Genomic DNA, 16,111 nt, shown 5'->3' with positions numbered 1-16,111 from the left:
TAGAACAGAGTTCTGCACACAGTAAGTGCTCAATAAATATCACTGATGGATTGACTGATTCTATTCTCCAAGCCAAATCCTCCCAGCAACTTTCATCTGTTCCCAGCATCTTTTCCTTCCCATTAAGGGTGGGACAAAGACTGTAAGCTCACGGTGGGCAGGGAATGTTCATTCAATTGTATTTCATTCAACTGTATTTATTGAGTGCTTACTGTGTGCAGAGCACCGTACTAAGTGCTTAGGAGAGTATAATGTAACAATAAATTGACACATTCCCTGCTGATGAGTTTACGGTGTCGAGATGACTATTAACTCTGTTGTACTCTCCCAAGCACTTAGTAAGGTGCTCTGCACCCAGTAAGCATTCAATAAATATGACTAGTTGAAAAATACAACAGGCAACACGCGTGCGCACACACACGTGCGCTCACACACACACACACAAACACACACACATACACACAGAGTCCCCTCACTGCTGGCTGCTCGTCTAGGTCAGGAGGAGGGGAAAGAGGTAGTCTCCATGATGGAGACGGGTGACTCAGTCCTTGAGGAATGGAGCGGGCTGTAGAGGGGACGGGAGGGCTGCCCAGTCAAACCCACCCCTGGCACATCCTGATGCCTGGAAAATCGAGGTATCAGGTAGCAATGGCCCAGGCAGGAGCCTCTGGGCGTGGGGGCAAAGAGCTGTACACACTTTATATTACATCCACCGCGAGAGAGACTTTTCCAGCCTCTTGACATATAATCCCGGCCAAGCACAGCCAAGCTTCCTCATCGCCTTCCCTTTGACCCTTCTTCCACACCACCCCCGCTCGCATCCCACAAGCCTCCCTCTTCCGGCCATGGGCTGGAGGAACCTCAGGGCCAGAGAGGACCTTGCGGGATTGATGTCCTGCCAACCCACCCCGCAGGCTGATGGGAATTTCTCTTAGTCACAAGTGCCAGCAGAGCCTCACGGTGGGTGAAACCAGCAAGATCTCCACGGTGTGTGGACTGAGGAAAGGGGGTGCACAGGGACAGGGGGATGGATGAGAAGACCCCTTAGTAGTCCCCGGTGGGGAGAGACAGTCCCAGGACCCAGGCTGGATCCCACAGCTCCCCTTCCTCCACTGCCACCAGCCTGCTCAAAGGGTCAGGGCGGGCTCTACGGGTGGATTCAGGGCAGCGGGTGAGGCCTGAGGCCGGCGGGTATTGGTCACCATGACAACAGTGCTCATCCCAGACCCTGGATGAGCAGAGAGTCCAACACTGGGGAGCAATCCATCGGAGGGAGTGGGACTGAGGAACATCAAGAGGTTTGTGGACATCCAGGGGACCATCCTAAGCTGTTCTCCAACCCATAGTTTCCCCACAACCTCCACCTTCCTCGCCACTAAGTCATCAAAACTCTATTAGAAGCCTGTCTTCCCAGATTATTTCCACCGGACCCCAGGTCATGCCATTCATCCAGCATGCTATAGTGGCTAGAGCCCGGGCCTGGGAGTCAGAAGGTCATGGGTTCTAATCCCAGTTCCACCACTCGTCTGCTGTGTGACCATGGGCAAGTCACTTCACTTCTCTGGACCTCAGTTACCTCATCTGTCAAATGGGGATCGAGACTGGGAGCCTCAGGTGGGACAGGGACTGTGTCCATCCTGATTTACTTCTATCCGCCACAGCACTTAGTACAGTGCCTGGCACACAGTAAGCTCTTAACAAATGCCACAATTATTATTATTATCCCCTTCCAACACAGTTCCCACTCCTTGTCCCACAAGATCTAACTCCATGTCCCCTCTAACTCCACCTGGGTCCCCGCAGCTCTGGCTCTATTCATTCATTCGATTGTATTTATTGAGCGCTTACTGGGTGCAGAGCACTGTATTAAGTGCTCGGGAAAGTACAATACAGCAATAAAGAGAGACAATCCGTGCCCACAGTGAGCTCCCAGTCTAGAGGAATCTTGAGAAGCAGCGTGGCTCGGTGGAAAGAGCCTGGGCTTTGGAGTCAGAGGTCATGGGTTCAAATTCCGGCTCTGCCAATTGTCAGCAAGACACTTAACTTCTCTGGGCCTCAGTGACCTCATCTGTAAAATGGGGATTAAGACTGTGAGCCCCACGTGGGACAACCTTGATTACCTTGTATCCCCCCCCAGCACTTAGAACAGTACTTGGCACATAGTAAGCGCTTAACAAATACCAACATTATTTTTATTATTGGGGGGGGGGAGAAAGACATCAATACAAGTAAACAGACGTCAATAGAAGTAAATAAAATGACAGATCTATACATAAGTGCTGTGAGGTGAGGGGAGTGGGGAAGAGCAACGGGAGCAAGTCGGGGCTCTATGTTCCCATTAGTTCCAGCTCTGGGTCCCCATCAATTTCATCATCGTGTCCCAGTCAGCCTGAAATAAAGGCTCCCGGGCTTTCTCCCTCTGTCTCTCTCTTGCGCAGGGTGCTGCACCCAGAGGGCGCTCAGCTCCCGAGGATAAATGTCCCTCAAGGTTAGGCTTTGCGGAGCAGGCTAGAAGCCCAGAGAGAGAGCTCCTCTCTAAACCTTGAATTCCTCTCCCTCTGCAGTCGCTCGAGCCGAAAGACGAGCATGCGGGGGTCTCGGAGCTGGGACTCTGGCTGCTCACGCATGTAGCAGCTGGAGGAGAAAGCTTGGCGGCCTTCCCTGCCTCCTCCTCCTCCAGACTCTCCGCTTCCTTCCCCATCCTATCAGCCCAGAGGCCTTGGCTTCGCCAACCGGCTCCCTATCTGCCGAAGAGCCCACGGCCGCCCGGGCTTGCGCCATCCACCTCCTCCTCCTCCTCCTCCCCCGGCTGGGCTCCTGCCCCCAGCTGCTACAGTAGCACAAGTGAAGGACGCGGCTTTGGCAAGCATCGCTGCGCCCGTCTGGTGGTGGCAACCACCGGACAGGGATTCCCATTTTAGCGGGGGGCCCCCCGGGATCACCTGGGCCACCCCATCCTGCTGGGTGGTGGAGACCCACTCCAGAAGTAGATGTGCCTTTCAGAAACCTCTAACCACCGCACCAAACAAAGCCTGAGAGGGAAGACCCTAGGGCCCATCTACCTTCCTCAACAAGGCAGCAGGGGCTGGAGAAACTGAGGCACAGAGAAATGCTGGGAGGGATGGGAGAATGGAACAAGGACAGTTTTCAGTCCCAACTGCTCCTGGAAGAAAGGGAAATTACCCCGAGTGGGGGATCCTTGGCCTCCAGCTCCCATTCTCCAGCTGGGCCTGCAGTTGCAGGGATTCAGGTTAGAGCAGAAGAAGCCACATGGCCTAGTGGCAAGCTTGGGAGTCAGAGGACGTGGAATCTAGTCACGGCTCTGCCACTTATCTGCTGTGTGACCTTAGGCCAGTCACTTTACTTCTCTCTGTCTCAGTGCCCTCATCTGTAAAATGGGGATTAAGACTGTGAGCCCCACGTGGGACAACCTGATTACTTTGTACCCACCCCAGCGCTTAAAACAGAGCTTGGCACATAGTAAGTGCTTAGCAAATACCATCACCACTATTCTTATTATTATCATTATCCCAGGAGAAATGCCCTAGACTGGGAGGGTTGGGAAGCACTGGACTGAATGACCCAGGGAGGTCGATGGGGCTCACACCCTCAGGACTCAGAATGTAATCTCCGTTCCCCCCCCCCACCTCACCCCCCACAACCTCCGGACGGTCCTCTGGCCCCCACCCCCAGCCGGTGTGGAGACAGTGACCTCCGCTGCCGGACTCCTCGGGTGTCTCCCTGCGAAGAGCTTGACAAATTGGAGGCGGCTGCCAGAGAAGAGCCATAAACGTGATTAATGGGCTGAGCAGGCTGATTCCCCAGAGGAAGATGAAAAGCTTTGAATCTGGGCCGCTGGCTGAGTGACAGCGAGGGAGGAGGCGGGAGGTGGGGCTGAAGGGGAGAGGAGGAGGAGGAGGAGGAGTATGAAGGTGCAGTGAAGGAAAGCCAATTACCCTCAGAAGCCAACATGACTGCAAGAACTCGAGGCAGTTGCATGGGCAGGGAAGATGTCTCTTTATTGTTAGAGTTTACTCTCCCAAGCATTCAGTATAGTGCTCTGCACAGAGTAAGCGCTCAATAAATATGATTGAATGGATGGATATTCCAATCCTTTAGGCCCCAGGCTCAGTTCCTTCGACCTCCCTGGAAGATTCTACCCGGGCCCGGGTCCGGGGTCACCAGCACGGCCACGGCCGGCCGGACTTCGCTCAGACCTGGGGATCCCACCCTCCCCATGTGCTCTCTGGGCCAGAATCGAGGGAAGGAGGACTGGGCTTGCCTGTCCAGGCTGGCCCCCAAGAGTGGAACAATGGGGAGCCCGGACTGGGGTAGGGCAGGGAGAGGTAAGGGTGTCTAGTCTGTAGCCACAGAACACTGAGCGGTAGGGGCAGGCACCGTGGGCGGGAAGCCGGGAGGGCCCCGGAGCAGGGGGGGAGGGGAGTGAGGGTCTCCCTGCCCACCTGCCCCTGCAGGGAGAGCCCGTCTCCTATCACCAGCGGGGAAGCCTCAGTGAAGTAACCTCGTGGCCTGCCCCAACCCCCACCACAGCTCCGCCTCGCCAGCCAGCTGGGCAGTGGCTACGTTTAAAAATAAAGCTGCTTTTTAAAAACAGAAACCCGTTTCCACTACATCATCCTCAGAGGGGTTTGGTGGAGGCCGTCGGCTGGTGTGGTTTTGCTGAACTGCCTGTCCAAACCATGGCGGCCCGCAGATGGCTTCAGCATTAATCCAAACAAACACACCAACAGACGGCAATTAGCACCCTCTTGGGAGCCGGGGGGAGGTGAAAGGAAGACCCCACCACTCCCTGAGACATGAGCGCCTGTCCCGGCTCCCCCCTCCAGCCCATTCTGGGACCACTCTGGGCCTCAGTTTCCCCATCTGCACAAGAATTTTGTGAGTCCCCCTGAACGCTTGAGCTGAGGGGTCTCCAGCCCCCTACCTCCAAAAAGAGGAATGCCCAAACCAAGCCCTGGATCAATTCTTGCATGATTGTTACTTACAGGGCTCATCCTGAGATAAACGGGAGCCCGTCTATGAAGGCACGTTGAGCGGTTGGCAAGGAAGATGCCTCAAACCAAGGGAAGGGTTCCCCATTATTAATATCATCCTCCTTATCTCCAGCTTCTGCTAGTGGCAGGGCCTCTCGGAAGCTTGTCGTCTCAACAGCTCAACGAGTGCGAACCCCCCATTATAAGACCAACCTCACCAGCCTGTCCATCTACATCACCAGCCTCTCTGTCTATACCACCGGAGAGGATCGTTCAGTTGTCTTTTGGGTGACCCCTGATGTAGGTTAAACCAGGCTGGATTGTGGGCAGCAGGGAGTGGTGGTGGAATTCACTTTCAACCGGTCCTATTTATCCAACTAGACCCACACCATTGCATGCTCCAAAGAATTCAAGAAACGACAGCCTATGTTTACACTATAGTTCATTCCAACAGAGTGAGTCGAATCCCTTCCCAATGTGGGTTACTTCAACCCAGATCCTCCCGGCATTATTACACTTGTTAGTGGCTACCTGTCTAGCCGAAGGGTTCCAGGTCAGAGAGGGGCTGCAGACAGCAGAGACCCAGCTGGTCCAAAGAGCTACATCCACAACAGTCCAAAAACTTATACCTGAAGCCCGGTACTGGGTAAGACTCCAGAAAAATTTTTTAGACTGGGGCTCCCATGGCTTTTCCCCCGCCTCCAGCTGGGACGGCACGGAACCAGAATCAGGCCCTCCGGAGGGGACATTCGGCTGCTTCCATCCGTCACACGTCTCAAGGTTAATTGATGCCTTCCCTGCAAGAACGCCTTCCTTGGGGTCTATCCTAAATCCCTCTGGCTGCAAAAAGCCTCCCTCCCGACTCATCCCCAGTGGTGATGTGAAAAGGTTCACTATCCTCTGGCCCAAGGCAAAGCTGGTTAGAGATCAGTGGCTGCTTAGCATTTTCTTAACCAGCCAAGCCATCCCTTCTTCGACCTTCCTTGATGGGCCTTATCTCCCAGCCCCTGCCGAGTTCCTGAGGAAGCCCCTCTGAACGTGCCGGGGCAACCGGGATGGGCTCCTGGCTTCAGATTGTTCTGAGGGTCCTGTCTCACGATCCCCCCTCTGCCTCTTCCTCTCTCATCCCCCCTTCCCTTACCCCCGACACCTATCCTCGCACTCAATCTTCTCCCTCTCCCTACACATCCCTCTTTCCAGGCCTATGTTTCTGTCTCTTTTTCAACCACTTACTGGTATTTATTGAGCACTTGCTCAGTACAGAGCACTGTACTAAGCACTTGGGAGAGTACAATAAGATAAATAGAAATGATCTCTGCCTTTGAGGAGCTTGCGATTCAGTAGGATTTTCTGCCTAACTAACTGAAGGTTGCCCCTCTCCGGGTCACACCTGGAGAGTTTCCAGTACTCTGCCAGTCTCGACGACGAGAGGGAGAGTCAAGCAGAGGCCTACCCATTACATTCCTAGTTTGGCCAATGGCTAGCAAGTGGAAGGCAATCTGCTACAAACTCACCTGTGCTGGGCAGCAGCAGCACGGGAGAGAGTCGAGGGTGGAGACTCGAGTTTACTGTGCAGAAGGAGGTGATAATAAACCACTTCCATATTTTGACCAAGAAAATTCTGAGGATCCACTACCAGAATGACTGCAGGCGGAGGTGGGGCTTTCTGAGAGAGATGTATCCACGACTGTGGGTCGGAGATGACCCCACGGCATAAGACAAGACAACTGAGGGTTGAGGACTGTATTGGATACTTCCTGGCGTGGATCCCTGGATGGACGTGGGTAGACACGGTCCTTGTGAAATCATCTTTCTGTGGCAGAGGAACTGTGTAGATCACAAAGGACCCGATGTCTAGGTTTTCAGAGGCAAAATAAAAGGGGAGATAAAAAGAGGCCTGAGACCAATGATGGGGAGGTATGGACTGGAGGTCCCTCGTTTTCACTGTTTTCTCCTCACACTTTTTTTATGACATTTGTTAAGCATTTACTATGCTCCAGGCACTGAACTAAATGCTGGGGTAGATACAAGCTAATCAGGTTGGATACAGTCCAACACGGGCTCGCAGTCTCAATCCCCATGTTACAGATGAGCTACCTGAGGCACAGAGAAGTGAAGTGACTTGCCCAAGATCACACAGCAGACAAGTGGCAGAGCTGGGATTAGAACCCAAGTCTTCTTAAGAAGCAGCATGACTCACTGGAAAGAGCATGGGCTTGGGAGTTGGAGGTCATGGGTTCTAATCCCGCCTCCGCCACTTATCAGCTGTGTGACTCTGGGCAAGTCACTTCACTTCTCTGTGCCTCAGTTCCTCATCTGTAAAATGGGGATTAAGACTGTGAGCCCCAGATGGGACAACCTGATCACCTTGTATCCCCCCCAGGGCTTAGAACAGTGCTTTGCACATAGTAAGCGCTTAACAAATACCATCATTATTATTATTATTGTTCTCTCATGCTCTTTCCCCTAGGCCACGTTGCTTTCCATTTGCTCCAAAGAGGTTCCCCCTACCCTTTGGGAAGGGGCTGGGATGGGAGGGGGAGGAGGGAAGGGGGCGCTACTGACTCCCTGGAAGTCTGCCGGAGCAGAATTCCCAGACAAGCCCTCTCCATCCTTCTCCTTCAGCGCTAGAAGCGACGATCCGGGGGCCCAAAGTTGGGATTCAATAAATCAGGGATCCCACCCAGACGGATTTCCGGGAGAGGGGCAGGAGGGAGGCCGGACTCTGAGGGGCGGCGAGGCTCTCCTGGGTTCTGAACCCCGCTCACCCCCGGAGAAAAAGCTGCTTTAAAGGGGAGGGCCCGGGCCCATCGCCGCTTTAAGACGGGAAATTGGCGGCGATCCCCCTCGTCCCCCGCCCCATTCCCTGCTCCTGCTCCTGCTCCTCCTCCTCCTCCTCCTCCTCCTCCTCCTCCTCCTCTGGTTCTGCCCCTGTGGCGGTCCGGGGCTCGGGGTTACTGCAGTTCAAACAGCACGTGCCGCGGAGCCGGTGCGGGGAAGACGCGGGATGGGGCGGAGAGAAGGTTGCTCCCGATGGCTCTCCATCCCGGCGCCCGGGAAACGGGAAGAGGAAGCATCCGTTTTCCCTGCTTTCCCTGCCTCTTCTTTAAGGAGGGGGCGGGGAGCCTTCCCGGGGTCTCGGGGCTTCCCCCGGCCGGGCCTTGCGGCCGCCCCGGACCCTCCCGCCCCTCAAGGCGGGGGGGCTGCCGGACCCCGAGAGGACCCCCGCCCCCCGGCCCTCAACAGGGGCAGTCCCCTGCCTCTCCATCGCCCCTTTAAATTCCTCAAAGGAAGCTCCGGGAGCAGAGGAGGGGGTTTAGCTGCCGCCCGGAGCATCCGCCGGAGGAGGCCGGAGTCCCCGGCCCCCACCCTGGTTCACCGCCTGGCCCCGCACCCGGACTTGAACCCAGACCCGGGCCCGGTCACTCGCCCTGCCCCGGACCCTCACCCTCGTGTGGTCACCCTGCCCCGGACCCCCACCCATCTGGTCACCCTGCCCCGGCCCCCCACGCCTGTCCACTCACCCAGCCCCGGCCCCCCCACCCCCCGTCCTCTCGCCCCCCACTCCCGTCCTCTTCCCCCGCCCCGGACCCCCACTCATCTGGTCACCCTGCCCCAGCCCCCAAAGCGGACCCCACTGGACCCCACTCGTCTGTCCCCTCGCCCTGCCCCGGACCTCGACCCACCTGGTCACCCTGCCCCAGACCCCCACGCCTGTCCAGTCGCCCTGCCCCGGCCCCCGGCCCCTCTAGTCCCCCAGCCCCGGCCCCCTTCCCCAACTGGTCACCCTGCCCGGGCGAGGTCGGGGGTCCAAGCGGGGCTCCTGGTTGTCCGTCTCGGCGGACAGAGCCGCCGGTCACCCCGAGGGAGGCCCGGGGTGGGGGCCGTCGGTCCAGCGGGTCCTCGGAGCGGCCGGGACCGGACACCCCGGTCGCCTCTCCGCGCCCGGCAGGGGGAGCCTCGGCCGGATAATCGGGAGGCGCGCGGAAAACCGGCCCCGGCCGCCGCCCCCCTCCCCGCCAACGGGCCGAGGCGGGGGCCCTTACCTTCCTCTTGCTGCGGTGGATGTCCCCGATGGAGTTGGCCACGGTGTTGGGGCCGAGCAGCATGCGGGTGCTTCGCGGCCACTCGGTGCTGACCAGATGATGCTCGCCCATGAGGATCTTGCGCACGTTTTCGGCGCCCGTCACCCGGATCAGCGGCCGCCCCAGCAGGTGGGTCTTGAAGACGTTCCCGTAGCGCTCCCGACGCGAAGACTGGAAGCAGGAGCCCTGGGGCCGGGGGTGGGGGTGGGGGAGACAGACGGACACCCTGAGACCCTCGCCCCCTTTGTCCCCCCGGGCGAGGGTCCCCACTGCCCCGAGAGATCCATCAGAACACTTTCCCCCTCACCAACCACGGCAGATAAGCGCTTAGTACAGTGCTCTACGCACAGTAAGCGCTCAATAAATACGAGTGGATGAATTATAATAATGATGATGATGATGATGGCATTTATTAAGCGCTTACTGTGTGCAAAGCACTGTTCTTAGCGCTGGGAAAGTTACAAGGAGATCAGGTTGTCCCACGGGGGGCTCACGGTCTGTAAAACCCCCATTTTACAGATGAGGGAACTGAGGCACAGAGAAGTTAAGTGACTTGCCCAAAGTCACACAGCTGACAATTGGCAGAGCCGGGATTTGAACCCCCGGCCCCTGACTCCAAAGCCCGTGCTCTTTCCGCTGACCCACGCTAATGATGGCATTTATTAAGCGCTTACTATGTGCAAAGCACTGTTCTAAGCGCTGGGGAGGTTACAAGGTGATCCCACGGGGGGCTCACAGTCTTCATCCCCGTTTTCCGGTTGAGGGGACTGAGGCGCAGAGAAGTGAAGTGACTTACCCAAAGTCACACAGCTGACAATCGGCAGAGCCGGGATTTGAACCCATGACCTCTGACTCCAAAGCCCGTGCTCTTTCCACTGAGCCACGCTGCTTCTCTGCTGAATGAATCAATCAAGACAAACGGCACGCTCCTGGAAGTCGGGAGGTCGTGGGTTCTAAGCCCGACTCCGCCGCTTGGCTGCCGGGTGACCTTGGGCAGGGCACTTCTGTGGGCCTCCGTTCCCCCATCCGTAAAATGGGGATTGAGACCGGGAGCCCACGCGGGACAGGGACTGGCGTGCTGTGTGACCTTGGGCAAGTCACTTCACTTCTCCGTGCCTCAGTTACCTCATCTGCAAAATGGGGATGAAGACTGGGAGCCCCACGTGGGACAGGGACTGTGTCCATCCCGATTTGCTGGTATCCGCCCCAGCGCTTAGTACAGCGCCCGGCCCATAGTAAGCGCTTAACGAATACCGTCATTATTATTATTGTTATTATTATTTTCTAGCGGATCCCACCTGCCCCGGAGGGATGGAGGGAGGGTCCCCACTGATTCCCCTCCCCTCCTCCTTGGCAGGGACAGAGGGTCTCCTGGACCCTGGGCGTCCACTCCGCCCGCCCCTTTCCTCCCTGTCCACCCACGGCTCTCCTGGAGGGATTTTCACATTTAAAACATGATTCTAGGCAAGGACGTGTCGATGTTGTCATCCGCTGCCTCTCAGGGACCTAGCGAAGGTCCGTTCAACGAGAGAAAATAAATAAGCAATCCGGGAAACGTGTCTTCCCTCCTCTCTGGGTCGGCGGTGCTCGACCCGACCCGAATCGCCCCTTGTCTGCTGTGTGACCTTGGACAAGTCACTTGACTTCCTCTGGGCCTCAGTCCCCTCATCTGTCAAATGGGGATGGAGACCGTGAGCCCCGCGTGGGACAGGGACTGCGGCCGACCCGATTGGCTTGGATCCACCCCAGCGCTTAGTACAGTGCCCGGCATAGAGTAAGCGCTTAACGAAGACCATTATTATTATTGTTGTTGTTGTTGTTATCATTGGGCTGGGGCGAAAGGGCCCTTTCCGCGGGAGGGGCTGGGGGAGGCCGGGGGGTCTCCGGAGGCCCACCGCACGTTATTGGGGGAGAAATGGGGAGGGGTCTGCCCCCTCCCCCAGCTCCACCCGAGCGAGACACAGAAGCGGTTGTGTGTGCGCAGCGGGTCAATTACGGGCGATTAGGCGACAGTGTAAACCCGGGACAGGTAACCCGATCCCGCAGGCCCGGGGAAGGCGCACGGTGGGATGGAATGGGGAGGGGGCGGGCAGGAGGGGAAGGGTCCGCTCCAGACTCACCGAAACGGGGGGACGAAGGTTTGGACGCCCAGAGGACGCCCCCTCCCCTCCCCTAGACCCCTCGCAGGGGTCGCAAACCCGGACCCCCGGGGCGGGGGGCGTTTGGGAGGGAAACGCAGGGAGGGGTATCCTGGGGGGTCGGGAGGGAGCCCTCTCCCCTCTGACGTCTGCGTCGCCCCCCCATTGCCCGACCCTCCAAACCCTTTAACCCTTCGTAGGCTGGAAGTCGAGGAACGTAGTTACCTGTCCGCTTCGGGATACCCCCCCCCCCCCCCCCCCCCCCCCAGCTCTCTGTCTCTCTGTCTCTGTCTGCCTCCCCGGCTGGAAGTGACCCTCCGAGACCAAGGGCGAGGTCTTTTTTCCAGTTAGGGCCGCCCCCTGACTCAAGACTGAACCCCCCACCCCCGCAGACACACACACACACACACACACACACACACACACACACACACACACAAACACATCCCCCCCATCCATATCTGTCTGTCTGTCTCGCTCACGTTGCAATATTCCTTATAGGGAATCTGCAGCTCTGGGCTTTTTAATCACTTTCCCACATGCTCCGTAAGTTTCTCGAGGGGAGAGCTGATCTCCCAGGAGCAGAGAGTTGGGGAGCGGGGGAGGGACGGGGGGAGAAGGGAAATCCAGGAAGGTCGAAAACACCGGAAAAAAAAAGAGTCGGGGGGCGGTGCGGGGGGATGGGGGGGGAAGGGAAGAGGGGGAGGGACCACTTTAATTTGATGAGACCCCCGTCGGTTTTCTCAGGTCAGTTGCCTGGGCCCTTTAAAGGGGTCGCCTCTTCATAAAGGGGAGGGGGATTTGGGGGCGGGGGGACCTACCGGAATCTTTGTTGTAGGGATTTGGGGGTTTGGATGGAAGGAGAGGGCGCCAGATGTGTATGCGCCCCTCTCTGGGTCTGTCTGTCTGTCTGTCTGTCTGTCTCTCTCCGTCTCTGTCTCCCCGTCGGTTCTCCTGTCTCTCTGAATCTCTCCGTCTCTGTTTTCTTTTCTCCTCCCCCAGGGGCGGGGGCGCAGACGACCCCGGCCCCCGATGCGCGTAACTCCAATTAAAGGGCGCTGGTCGGGAGCCTTAATAAAGACTCATTTGTCCCCGCTTCCCCGACCTCACAATGGCACCTTCATACGGCAGCCCGCTCCAGCCCGCGTCCAATTCATACAGAAATTCGGTATTTTTAGCCCTGGACTCTGTTTAGACGGAGGAGCGCGCTGGAAGCGGAGAGCCCTCGGAGGAACCCCTGTAAAATCTGATAAATGGCTCGGGAAAAAAGTCATAATAATAAAGCCCTATTGAGAGCGGGGCGGTTCGCTCCTGTGGCGCCGGACCCAGTCCCCCCAACCTTCCCGCCGCCGACTGGGGAGGGGGGGAGACGGGGGAGAGAGGAGGGGAGGGGGGTTTCCAACAGCCCCCCTCCCCACCCCCCAACACCTTAGCCTTAAAAATCCCGGAGGACCCCTCTCGGGACATTAGGAAGGGGTCGATTACTATTATTTCACTCTTGGATTTTCCCAACTCCTCTGCCCGGCCGTTAACCCCTTCAGCCGGGAGGGCGACCTCCCCTCAGCCCCCTGCCCACCCCCCACGGACTCGCCACCTCCCCCCGGATCCGTCGCTTTGACCGTGGCCCCCGGGCCCGTCCCCGGACAGAGGAAGAAGAGACCCCCGCCCCTCCTTCCTTTCAGCACCTCCAATTCCCGGCTCACAAGAAGGGCTTTTCAGGGTCCTCCCCGCCCCCACCTCGAAATCCATCCCCCGGCTTGGTTCAAGTTACCCCTGCCGCCGCCCCCCACCTCCCCTCCCTCGGTTTCCACATCGGATTTTCCTTTCTTTTCCGCCCCCCACCCCCAGACCCTCGCCCGCCTTTTAGGAGGGCAGGATGGAGAGAGGGGGGCGAGCTCTAGACACCGCGGCCGGCGCGGCGCGTCCTTTCCCGAGCTCATCTCCCCGCGACCCCCAGCCGCCCCCCCCAACCCAGGACCCCCAGCTCCCCACCCCCATCTCCGCCAGGACGAGCTCTAACAGATTTCAAGCCGGCGCCTTTCCCCACAAAACCCGGGGACTATTCTTCACGTACAACTCTCTACCTGGCTGGCCAACCCACCTCACACCTTGATTTTTCTTTTTTCTTTTTTTTGGTTTAACCTTCGCCCCCTTGACCCGAGCAAACCTAACCCCCTTAAACCGGGCCCGGGCCGACCCCTTCCTTAGAGAGGCGACCCCTCCTCATCATCTTCTCTGTCCGGCTGCCGAGGGGCTGGGGGGTCCCACGGAGAGAGGCGGGGAAAGGGGATTTGGGGGAGGGGGGCGGCAGGGCAGGACATATCCGACGCCCAGAGGCGACCCCTCACAAGCTCCCCCCGCTCCGGAATCCCGATCCTTCCCCATCCAGAGAGCTAGGGACCCCCCTAGTCTCCCGCCCCCCCGAAGCGGCCCCGCAGACTGGCCGGCGAGGGGCTTGGACTCCCGCTTTTCAGGGGAGGGGGCTGGCTTAGACCCGAGTCCCTTCGGCCCCCTCCCACCACCACCGGCCTCTGCGGAAAGCGGGTGTCCTTAACTTCTCGGCCCTCGGCCCTCCACCCTGCACCCCCTTCCTCAGCTCGCCCGGGACCCCTTTTCAATCACCCCCTGTCACCGACCGGTCCTTCCAGCTCTCCACAGCCAAGCCAAGGACCCCCCACTCCCCCCGGGGGCTCGGAGAGAGATGGAGTCCGGAGCGGGGGATGGAAGGACCCATGCGTCCTCGGCGCCCCCAACCCCAGGGCTGCGCGAGGAGCGCGGGCCGGCGATGCCTTACCTGCAGTAGCCAGTGGCAAGTCTCTCCGATTAAAGGGAAGCCCATGGACCCTTTGGGCATGGGGAGGCGACAGCTCTTGTCCCGGGTGACGGCCCAGCGAAGTTGCCACAGCTGCTGTGACACCGCCAGGAGCAGGGTCATCGACACCAAGCAGGCGGCCAGGGTAGCCAGCGCGGACACCAGATCAAAACTCTCGAAAAGCATATTTCTGGGCTGCTGGGCGGCCGAGGGGACGGAGCGGAGGTGGGAGGGACCGCTGCAGGGGGGGAGGGGAGGGGAGGGAGGTTGGAAGGGGGGGCGGAAAGAGAGACGGGGGTCTCAGGGACCTGGAGAGGTGGGGGCTCACACAACGTTTGTCCTAAGTGGGGAAAGGGGGAAAGTCTGGGGGGAGAAGAGAGTTTCCCTTTTTGTTGTTGTTGGGGTTTTTTTTGGGGGGGGGGGAGTTGTTTGCTTTTTTCTTTTAAAAAAAAGTTAAAGGCAATTCCAAGTGTGACTTTTGGTCCTTTATCGGGGGGACGTGAGAGGGGCTGGCGAGCTACCTGCCGCCCCCCCGCCCCCCGAAAACTTTGGCGGAGCTGTGTCTAGCCCCTGCGCACCTCTCGGGTGCTCGTCCCCAAAAGGCGACCGTCTAGTCCAGAAAGAAATCGAAAAAAAAATCCGAAAAACAAAACGGAAAAGGCCAAAAATCCAAAATCGGGGCAAAAAGAGAGAGAGAAGGAATATCCCCCACGACCCCAAACTTTGGGGGATAAAATGAAAAAGGCGGAGAGAGAGGAAACCCCAGACAATGTCCTGCCAACTTTTAATCGAATCCTTTCCCTGCCCACCCCTAAAAAAGTTATAACTTCTAATTCCCCCCCTCCAAAAAAAAAGCACCCCAAAAAACAAAGGAAAAAAAAGCAGCAAGGTAGCAACAACTGAACCTGGGGCAGAGAGGGCAGGGGGGCGAGCAGCGGTGTCGAAATTTCTCCCCCTACCCCCGAAAAGAAAAAAATTAAAAAATTGGGTTGGTGATTGGTATCAATCAAGAAAGGCCGCCGCCAGAGACCCCCAAGACTATTTCTCTCCTCTAGGACTTGCCGGGGAAAAGGAGGCAGGATTTCTGGGCTGGTAGTTAAAAGCCTTGCTCAGGGTGGGTTTGCGTCCAAAGAGCGTCAATGTGTGTGTTTATATAGAGGCGGTGGAAGCTGCGGGTTTGGGCCAATCCCTCCCTCAACCCCGCCCGCCCGCGCAGGGGCTGGGGGCGGAGGGAGAGGCCAGGCCCGGCCTGCGCTGGAGCGTGCCAGGTTTGGATCGTCTCCCAAGGAGCCTCAGCCTGGAAGCAAGGGGACCCGGGATCCCAACTCCATTCTCCTCCCCCCACTCTTCCTCCCCTCCCCCTCCCCTGCTTTTTCTCCTCCCCCACCCCCTTCCTTTCCTCCCCTGTTCGTCCTCCACCTCCTCCTCTCCTTGTCCTTTTCCTTTCTCTCTTCTCCCCCCTCCTGCGGGCTGCTGGGCGTCCCTGCGGACTGAGATCCGGACATCTCCCCCCACTGCCCCCTTCCCTTTCTCCCGCCTGCCCCACTCTGCCCTTCTCCCCCCCACCATCAACCCCCCTCCGCTCCCCTTTTCCTCTCCCCTTCCCATATCCTCCTCCAGGATTAGGAGAGGGAAAGGGAATTCCCCCCACCCACCTACACCCCCTAAACATACCCTTCCTCCCGGAGGGGGAGGGACGAAGGGCCATCGTCCCCCCCCCCACACACACACTCACACATACGCTCCGCACCCCCAGCCCCTCTGCATCCCTGTTTCCACGTATGTCCACAGCCGGGAATCAGGAGTGCGGGCCCGCCTGGCACCGCGTTTGCTTCAGATTGCAGGGGATGGGGGCGAAGGGGTCACGGAGGCGGGGGTAAAACACACACACACGCACACACAGAAGTTCATTGATATATGATATATATATACATATACAGATGTACATCTCTATGTATATGTAGACATATATATGTGTATGCCTCTATGTATAAATACATATATATGTATATCTATCTACCTATCTATCTATCCATCTATCTATCTCACATCTGTGTTGTGTGTGTGTGTGTGTGTGTGTGT

General features: G+C 57.9%; 1 protein-coding gene and 1 non-coding gene across 2 annotated transcripts in view; one reads left to right on the top strand and one right to left on the bottom strand.

Annotated features, from left to right (window-relative positions):
* LOC119927029 (cytochrome P450 26B1) overlaps positions 1-14,215 on the bottom strand; it is a 34,474-nt gene extending 20,259 nt beyond the window's left edge. The window contains exons 1-2 of the mRNA XM_038745565.1: positions 14,012-14,215; positions 9,041-9,265 (exon numbers count right to left, since the gene is read on the bottom strand). Of these exons, the coding sequence (XP_038601493.1) occupies positions 9,041-9,265; positions 14,012-14,215 (429 nt within the window). The remainder of the gene's footprint in view (positions 1-9,040; positions 9,266-14,011) is intronic.
* On the top strand, positions 6,367-6,504 carry LOC119927813. The gene has a single exon (XR_005450782.1). It is a non-coding gene; the product is annotated as a small nucleolar RNA SNORA7 (small nucleolar RNA).
* Positions 14,216-16,111: the final 1,896 nt, after the last annotated feature.

The sequence above is a fragment of the Tachyglossus aculeatus genome, chromosome 4 (genome assembly GCF_015852505.1).
Source record: "Tachyglossus aculeatus isolate mTacAcu1 chromosome 4, mTacAcu1.pri, whole genome shotgun sequence".
NCBI lineage: Eukaryota > Metazoa > Chordata > Mammalia > Monotremata > Tachyglossidae > Tachyglossus > Tachyglossus aculeatus.
This window is presented reverse-complemented; position numbering and strand designations above follow the sequence as displayed.